The following is a 10,192-nucleotide window of genomic DNA, read 5'->3' on the forward strand; positions in this document are numbered from 1 at the left end:
AACAGAATGACATGTTATAAAGCTAAAACTCAGAAACCACCGAGTTAGTGCACTTAGTATTATTATTATTATGACCAATGATTTATTTTGATTGTAGTGATGGAATATTGCTTATTCGTATCTTCAGCAGAACATATCTAGCTGAAAGGTAAGGCAAATAGTATAGATGACAGGATATCTGTGGTTTTCCACAGTCATTTGGGAGGGGGAGATACTTTTCAAATTTGTACATATTCAGGAGTATTAGAGGGAATTTGCTAAATAAATTTCACTTCAAGATACTTTCCTAGCAACTTCCCTTTCTTCATGAAAGGGCCTGCTCAGAATTTTGTTAGATAGATGATAGATATGAAATAAAAAGTAAAAATAGTAAGTCTTTCTCCACCACACTGAATATTTATTTATTTAACGTTTTTTTAAATGTATTTTATGTACTGTAGCTGCCCCTTAACATGTGACAGAAATAAAATGATGTTATATTGTTTTGTAGATCTGAAAAAAGTAAGTGGATTCAAGTGATACAAAATGCACAGAAGCTGTCAGGGACCCAGTAGGAAATATCTCCAGACAACTTGTCTCTTAGAGTAGATCATTGATCAAAGACTTCAAGTATATATAAGAATAACTGACACATGGAATGTCCAAATCAATCAGCCCCACATGACTTTATCCTTTCTGGGTTTCCATATCCACAAGGGTTCAAGCTACCATTGCTGCTCTTCTTTTCAATCATGTTTGCCCTCACCCTTTCTGGAAATTTTCTGATCATCTTGGTGGTGATCTCTGACCTTCAATTGCACAAGCCCATGTACTGGTTCCTTTGTCATCTCTCTATCCTGGACATGGCCTTTTCAGCTGTGGTGGTTCCCAAAGTTATTGTAGGCTTCAGTTCCACAGGAAAAATCATTTCCTTTGCAGGTTGCGTCACACAGGTATTGTTTTTGAACTCTGTTGGATGTGCAGAATCTTTTCTTTACACCTTGATGGCTTACGACCGCTTTTTGGCCATTTGTAAGCCACTCCATTATACCAACATCATGAGCTGGAAAGTTTGTCTCTTCCTTTCCTTGGGTACCATAATTGGAGGCAGCCTCAACTCTGCATTTCTGACATCACTCACCTTTCATTTGCCTTATGGAGAGGACAACTATATTGACTATATCTTCTGTGATGCTCCATCCATCCTGAAGCTGGCTTGTGCTGATACAAAACTTAATGAGTTGATGATCATCATTGACATGGGTTTTATTGCAATGGCCTGCTTTTTCCTCATCCTAGCCTCTTATGCTTACATCATCACAGCCATTTTGAACATTAGTAGCAGTGAAGGTCGACACAGAGCATTCTCCACTTGCACTGCTCATCTTACAGTGGTGTTCCTATACTACCTGCCTCTGTTTTATCGCTATATGAGGCCAGCATCTCAGGACTCCATGGATAGTGTTGTAAGTATGTGCTACACCACCATCACCCCTTTGTTGAACCCAGTGATATACACACTTAGAAACAAGGAGATTAAAATTGCTCTGCTGAAACTCTGGAGTGGGAATCCTGAATAGACAATAGGAAGTATACCCATGTTTATGTTTTTAAAAAGAAACATGGTGAATAATCAAGTTTACATCATCCTTTTAGGATGGAAATCTGAATTTTATGGATCTACTGAAATTTTCTACCAACCACTCTTAAAGTATGGATATGGATATGAGCCACATGAGCTCATTAGAAAATTGGAGATAAGTCTGTGCTGTGTCCTTCTTAATCTTGGAGTGAGGATGATCTGCTTAGAGGTATAAACAATCAGCATCTCAAGTTGGACCAATGGTCCTTCCACCTGCAGGAGGTTTCAAGAGAAAGCTTGAACAGATGCTCAGGAAAGGATCTGAGATGTAAACAATGCTGAAGGAAGCCTAAAGCAACCATTCCCATCAGGTGCTGCTTTGTGCTTCTCCTAGAGAAGTCCTCATCCAGCCAAACCTTGAAAACAGTTATTCACAAAGTCCTTTTTCAGCCAGCTTCTGTTAGCTCTGCTGTCTTTGACACAGAAGAGAAAGAATTCCATCACATCATCCTCTCCACTGTTTCTCATTAGAGTTTTCCTGTACTACTGGCTGAAATTCCACTGCCTCCTACAAGACCTGTATGAATGGATCTCAACATATAGGGGGAAAAATCAAAGGGTAAAAGAATTATTAGGCAACTAATTTTTATTCAAAAGCTACTGTATGGGCGAGTTTATACATAACTGTACCTGTTTGAAATAACTCCTCTGAATATCTTTGTGTGTACTTCTTCCATGCTGTAGGAGTCTCTCCGATATTATAATCTGAATAAACATTGTTCTTTTGCTTTGTTATGCAGGGAACTTGAGCAATAGAGCACATTGTACGTTCAATTTACAGATACCACGCATAGCTCTTTCTCTCTAAACACAGCAGAGATAGTAAGAAGATAATTATGCAATCTTTTACCCTGACTTGTAATGATGCTGACATTTTTCTGGGGAGCAAAAATAATGTGGAAATACTGCTGCTTTCTCTTCTGTTCCCTGTCAATAATCATACAGTGCAGCTGTCTCCTGTAGTGAGTTACTGAATTTCAGGTGGGTACTTCACAGAACTGCACACAAGAAAACTCAAGATGGTAGCTTCGTTGGGATTCTACATGGGGCTGAAACCACCATGTTGACTTTTTGGACCAATTCTTTGAATGCCCTGGCAATGTATATGTAGGACCTAAAACCATAAGATGAAGTAAGCGTATTGGGGAATTGAAAGAGTTTATATAATATAATATAATAATAAAGTTGGAAGGGACCTTGGAGGTCATCGAGTCCAACCCCTTGCTCAGGCAGGAAACCCTACACTATTTTATTTATTTTGCTGTATTTTGGTTGCTGGTGTTGTTGCAATGGAAGAGGCTTATCACAAGTCTTGTTTGATGCATCCTTCCTTAGTCTAGGGATCCTGACCTTATGACAGGTTTTGTATATGGGGGCCCAGAGGTACCTTTCTTCCCTTACATAAATCTATTTCCCTATTATACTTATATTTAAATCCAAATTCTCTTCATTTGGATTGGGAGAAAAATGGTACCAAGGATTGAAGAACCTTATTGGTTATTTAAAAAGAAGAGAGGGAGGGGAGAGGGAGAGGGAGGAGGAGGAGGAGGATTTGCATAGATTGTCATCACTCATAACTTCTTCCATTAATTATACACATAAATTCTGCCATTATTCAATGTATCTTGACACTGAAATCAGAGGAAAAATATGGAAAAGAATACATGTCTGGTGTTATAAATTAAAAAAAATATTTAATTCAAGATTCCTAGCAAGAAAAGGCTTCTTCTGAATATCTTTTTACATGCTTCTCCCATGCTTTAGGAATCTCTTTGATATTGCCATTTCAATAAACTGTCATGGTTCTGATAGATGAGACCAATTAAAAGAACTTCAAGGCAAGGAATTCTTCCTCAAAGAACATTTTTATTTTGCTACAAAATAGCGGCACATACAAAGATGAACCCAAGACTAAATTCCCCTCCGCCTGGTTACAAAATTGCAAGTTGCAATTCCCACCCCACTTAGAAGTCATAAATCACATTCACCAATTGTTACTAAATGCAGGCACTCCTCCCAGATCTCCAGCCTGCTAAAATGTTATCATTAATGACCTTGGTTCCCATACTTGAGAATTGTTATGGCTAGCTTAAAACTACACTTCCCCCCTCCTTCTATTCTAAATATGTGGCAACCGAAAACGAAATGAAAATGGCTTCAGTTCAATTCATTGCAGAGTTGACACTAACATTGCATTTGTGTGACTTTATTCATTAAATTTGAAATATAGCACAGGATTAAGAAAACTTGACATTCAGTGTAGCTATGTGTTCACTAATAAAAACATCAATTATTTTGACAGGCAAACTTGTATATGATTCCATTCTTTCTTTAAACCTGAATTTTCTCTACTGCAGTTGGAATATTTGGGAAAGAAGCATTCTTGGTATCTTCTGATACTTGATAAATAGGTTTTTAGCCTGCCCCTTTTCCAGTCATCTCAAGGCTAAACGAAACAATAATATAGGATTCAACGATATTATCTTTTATACAGGAGAAATTTTTAGAAAATGAACAGCAAAATGTTATTATTGTCATTCATGAAAAATTATGTCCAATTTCTTATATTTAAAAAGAAAAATAAGATGATTCAATTACAGTGACAATGGGTGCCTCCTTGGCAGAACTGAAAAACCAGACCTTCCTGGAGAAATTTGTCTCTGTGATCACTAAGTTTCAATATTGACTTGATGGCACATGTTCAAGATTATTGTGTGGCAGTGGACAGCAACACCCACAAGAGAAGTCAAGATGGTGGCTCTCTTGGTGTTATGTCATGTGGTTGCAGCCACTATGGTGACATTTAAGTTCAAATCTTTGAAAACCCTGTGTCAGGCACAAGCGAACAGGAAGAGGCGCTGAGTTCTATTCATTTCAAATTTATTACGTCTTACCTATACACATGAATCTGATCTACTAATCGTCAAGACAAATTGCCACTAGATAAGAAACAGTGGAATTCACACAGGGTTGGACTAAGGTCTCTTGTGGGAGCATACCACCTCCAAACTGATGACACATTTGACCTTGCTTTCGGGCTCAGCCTGTTCATCTCCTACATCAGAGGAATGAACATGGAACAACCTGCCTCCAGAAGCGGTGAATGCTCCAACACTGGAGGTTTTTAAGAAGAGACTGGACAGCCATTTGTCCGAAATGGTATAGGGTTTCCTGCCTGAGCAGGGGGTTGGACTAGATGACCTCAAAGGTCCCTTCCAACTTTACTATTATTATGATGATGATGGCTCCTTAGAGATAACTTTTGTTATCCTTTTTTGCAACTATAAATTAATGCAACATCCATTTCCTTGGACCTTTTGTTTCCACTGCGAACATAACTACCAAAATGAACAGGTCCTTTTCCAAATCAAAATTAACATACAATCATAGACTAAAATGAGAAATAATGTTTAACCCAAAAGGAAGTACTCTGGTACAAGGCCAGATCACATACATTAGAGGTACAATTTTAGTAAAGCATACCCAAGAATTAACCAAATCCTGGTGTTTCTTCCTAAAAACACATATATGTATCCAGAATACATGAAACAGTAAGATCTGCTATACCATTATGACTTGTGATGTTTCCTGACTAGGGCAGCAAACCTCGCTGCCCAAGATGAGTAAAAATAAATCAGGAAAGAGACAAGATGGATCGTGAATCTCAAGACGAAGTCAAAATTATGATTGATCAAGGGGAAAGCTGAAATTCTAACTATGCATTTGGAGGAGGAAAAAGTTAACCCAAATGGTAAGGTAGGAAAATGACTGACAGTCAATTCTGGAGTAAAAAAAATTGTTCTGAATTAATTCCCATTGGAAACAATAGGACCATAACTCATAGCTAATCATCTCTTTGATTATTATGTGTGCAAACTTTCAAATTTACTAATTGTTTGAAAGTAATTGTTCCCCAGTGGACTTTCTGGCAATCATAATTGCCTCTCTCTTAAATCAGCAATATTTAAAATAACATGCACTATCTCTAGGGAATAAAGGCAGAGTGTTCACTGAAGATGCAATATTTTAAAAAGATATGAAAACAGAAGTATCTAAATGCTCCCACCTGGAGAAATGAAGATACATGAGTCTGCCTAATTCTTCACTTCACACTGAACGGTCATATCAAGCAAAAGTTCATCACAACGTCACAACAGATTCAAAGCTCTCTGGATGGAAAAGAATGAAAACACCTATTCCTAATTAAGAAGGCATCTAAAGACTTGGAATAACATATAAGCTTAAATAACTCACAACATATAAGCTTAAAACAAGCTATTTTTTCAAAATAGCTGGTTGCTTTTTTTGGAACTTCAACACCTTGCAATTCAGTCTCCCATTTTGTAAAGAAGTTCTTAAGATGGTTTCCTGCATTCTCAGTCTGGCTGAAGATCTCCTTCTCCTCAAATAAAATTGCAGTCTCTGAAAAGAAAGATCATCTGCTGTCCATAAATTGCCCAATGGAAACTCAATGGCATTTTTAGCTATAAAGCTAAAAATCAAAAAGCAAATCGATTAACTACACATCAATAGCTTCCATCTGCTATTCTGCAACTGCATTAGCAATTTGTGGTAGTCCTAACAAAGATATAATTTTGCCAATTGCAATCCATTTTACATGAGCAACCACAGAGCAGAGGGAATTCAATAGCTTCTTCCCCAACATATTCACGGTGTTGGAAATGGTCACTGAAATGAAAGTTATGCCCCTCAAAGGAATAATCAACTGAGTGAGTTCAAAGGTCTCTTTAGTGCTGTGACACTGTATGATTGCTGATTGCTAATTTATTGTTGGGATGTATGATTGTTATGATTGAATATTGTTTCTTTGTATCACCAGCAGACTGTATCAAGTTGAAAAAGCAATGTTATAATAAGCCACAAGATCTGGAGGGGGAGACTTTTCAAACTTATATATATTCAAGTTTGCTAGAGACAACTTACTAAATAAGAATTCCATATCAAAATACTTTTCAAGAAGCTTCCTTTTATTAGTGAAGTGGACTGTTCCCTATTTGATAGATGATAAATACATCTATCTTCTATATATAAATAAAAATGTAAATGTTCATTTGTTCAAAATCTTAAATCTCCGAAAGTTCTTCACCAATTGCTTTGAAATTTTAACACAATGTTGCATTCGAATATGTGCGTGTTTTTATATACCTATTATTATATAGATGTCACACCTGTGACAGGTAAAAACATGTTTTTTTGAAAAACATCGCCATCTGTTGGACGTAAAAGCTTTCTCTTTTTTTTCTTTTTCATTTAACCAGACTGAGCCACAGCAACGCGTGGCTGGGTACAGCTAGTATGAAATAAAAGGGAAAAGAACAGTTTTTTCTCCATCACATTGAATATTTATTAATTTAATAGTTTTCAAATGTTTGTTATACAGCGGCGCCTTGACATACAACAGAATAAGGATAATGTGATATTGTTTTCTACATCTGGAACAAAAGTGCACACAGTAAGTAAACTCAAGTCTAACAAATTATGCAGAAACTCTCAGAAATGTCTACCCGGTAGTAACTAACTCCAAGCAAAGTGCTCCATTAGATTGACTCATTGCTCAAAGACCTGGATACATATAAGAATAACTAACACATGGAGTGTTCCAACCTATCAGCCCCAAATGAGTTTATCCTCTCTGGGTTTCCATATCCACAAGGGTTCAAACTACCCTTGCTTCTCTTCTTCTCAATCATGTTCGCCCTCACTCTTTCTGGAAATTCTCTAATCATCTTGATGGTGATCTCTGACCTTCAATTGCACAAGCCCATGTATTGGTTCCTATGTAATCTCTCCATCCTGGACATGACAATATCAGCTGTGGTGGTTCCCAAAGTTATTGCAGGATTCAACATCTTGGGAAGGGTCATATCCTTTTCAGGGTGTGTCACACAGGTATTCTTTTTGAACATTGTTGGGTATGCAGAATGTTTTCTTTTCACCGTGATGTCTTATGACCGCTTCTTGGCCATTTGTAAACCACTTCACTATGGCAACATCATGAGTTGGAAATTGTGTCTCATCTTCTCTCTGGCTACCATAATTGGAGGCTGCATCCATGCTGCCTTTCAAACTTCTCTCACCTTTCATTTGTCTTATGGAGAGGACAATTATATTGACTATGTCTTCTGTGATGTTCCACCCATCCTGAAGCTGGCTTGTGGTGACATACATTTTAAAGAACTGATTATCATCATTGACATGGGCTTTGTAACGATGACCTGCTTTCTCCTCATCCTAACATCTTATGTTTACATCTTCACGGCCATTTTGAAGATTAGTAGCCGTGAAGGGTGGCACAAAGCTTTCTCCACTTGCTCTGCCCATCTTACTGTGGTGTGCCTATTCTTCCTCCCTGTGTTCTATCATTATTTGAGACCAGCTTCTCAGGACTCCATGGATAGTGTGTTAAGTGTGTTCTACACCACCATCACTCCTTTGTTGAACCCACTAATATACACACTTAGGAACAAGGAGATGAAAACTGCTCTGCTGAAACTCTGGAGTGGGAATCCAGAATAGATAGCAGCAAGTAAACCCAAGACATTTTTAAGATTTTTAAAAATAGTTTAATTCATGTCACAAAGCTATTTTATGGCTACACACAAATTTTCTATTGACAACTATTAAAGAGTAGATATAGATGATCAAATTGTATAGAAAGCAAAGGAGCTGATTAGAAACATGAGCACCAGCAGATTCTTTCAAATCACATAGTGTGTTGTATGGAAAGATTGGGTAAAATATTGCTGCTTTCTCTTCTGTTGTTGTCATGAATAGTAGAGATCAGTGGCAGCTGTTTCCTGTGGTGACTTGCTGAATTTTAAGAGAATTATTGATCTGAGCAGCAAGGAGTATAAGAATCATTTTCCAGATGAACTTTACTTGAGAAATGAGATCTTCCCAAGTTTTTCATATTCCCTCGATTCTGATTGGTCTCTCGGTTGACTTAATTTAGTTCCTTCAATCTAATTCAGTCCTCGCTTCTCAACGTCATCACCTATTTCTTGCATTCCACCTATATGATCTTCTTAATCTGATGTTCCTCACCAAGTCTTGACCATAAAATTGGACTGTCATACTGTGAGAGTTAGTATGGATGGAAGAGTGATATGTACCTGAAGGATTAAAAACACTTGATATTCAGTGTAGCCAATGGTGGGATTCAAATATGTGAACAACCAGTTCTCTGTGTGGATGCCATTTCCAGAAGTCCATTCTGGGCCTGGGCAACAAAAAATTAGTTATTGGTTCTGCTGAAGTGGTGCAAACCAGCTGAATGCCACCACTGAATGTAGCTACATGTTCTCTAATAAAAACATGTCGTATATTTTTGCAGACGAACTTCTTTGTGACTCCTTTCTTTCTTTAAATCTTAATTTTTTCTCTGTTTAATTTGTAATATCTGGGAAAGAAGCATTTCTTTGTATATTTACATCTCAAGGCTAAACAGAATAAAATAAAATAAACAGCAATAAACAATTCAATAATATATAAATATATATATTAGATGGAGAAAAAATGGTTGGAAAATCAAAAGCAATTTTTAATTTATTTTTTTATCCATGGGAATAGAATAGAGCTGGAAGGGACCTCGGAGGTCTTCTAGTCTAGCCCCCCACTCAAACAGGAGAACCTATACCATCTCAGACAAGTGACTGTCCAGTCTCTTCTTAAAAACCTCCAGTGATGGAGTGCCCACGATTTCTGAAGGCAAGCTGTTCCACTGTCCTCACTGTTAGGAAGTTTCTCCTTAATTCCAGTTGCTTCTCTCTTTGGTCAGTTTCCAACCATTGTTTCTTGTCCTGCCCTCTGGTGCTTTGGAGAATAATTTGACCCCCTTTTCTTTGTGGCAGCCCCTCAAATACTGGAATGCTGCTATTGATGTCACCCCTATTTCTTCTTCTTTTTTAGACTGGCCAAACTCAACTGCTGCAGCCGTTCTTCATGTTTTAATCTCCAGGCCTTTGATCATCTGAGCTGTTCTTCTCTGAGCTTTTTCAGTGTTGTTCACTGTCAATTTGCTACATCAAAAACAGAAATAAGGTGATTCAATTATGGTGACAATAAGTGAAACAAAGACCTGAAGAACCAGGCTGATTCTCCTGGAGAAAATCAATCTATCTGCTCATCAAGGCCCAACATTGATGGAACATGTTCAGCATTATCATGTGGCAGTGGACAAGAATGTCCCCAAGAAAAATAAAAATGGTGGATTTCTTGGTTTTATGCCATGTGGTGGCAGCCACCATCTTGACTTTTTGGCCAATTTTTTGAATGCCCTGGCAATCAATATATATGCTGGAGTCTCATACAGAAAATCAGAAAATCAGGGGGGAAATGGGAAACAATACATGCCCGGTGGTATAAATAAACACAAATCATAAATATCTCTTTAGTTCAGATTTCTAATAAGGTAGCACTTGCTCACATGTAAAGAGACATATAATAATAATAATAATAATAATAATAATAATAATAATAATAATAATAATAATAATAATAATAATAATAATAATAATAATAATAATAATAATAATAATAATAATAATAATA

General features: G+C 37.1%; 2 protein-coding genes across 2 annotated transcripts; both read left to right on the forward strand.

Annotated features, from left to right (window-relative positions):
* The first annotated feature begins 632 nt into the window (after nt 1–632).
* On the forward strand, nt 633–1,559 carry LOC107296875 (olfactory receptor 10G6-like). The gene has a single exon (XM_015826229.2). It carries the CDS (start codon nt 633–635, stop codon nt 1,557–1,559), a length of 927 nt encoding a protein of 308 aa, XP_015681715.2.
* A 5,672-nt stretch (nt 1,560–7,231) lies between these two features.
* On the forward strand, nt 7,232–8,158 carry LOC107296876 (olfactory receptor 10G6-like). Its single transcript, XM_015826230.2, has one exon. It carries the CDS (start codon nt 7,232–7,234, stop codon nt 8,156–8,158), a length of 927 nt encoding a protein of 308 aa, XP_015681716.2.
* The last annotated feature ends 2,034 nt before the right edge of the window (nt 8,159–10,192 follow it).

Source organism: Protobothrops mucrosquamatus, unplaced genomic scaffold (genome assembly GCF_001527695.2).
Source record: "Protobothrops mucrosquamatus isolate PMUCROS unplaced genomic scaffold, P.Mucros_1.0 scaffold3014, whole genome shotgun sequence".
Lineage (NCBI taxonomy): Eukaryota > Metazoa > Chordata > Lepidosauria > Squamata > Viperidae > Protobothrops > Protobothrops mucrosquamatus.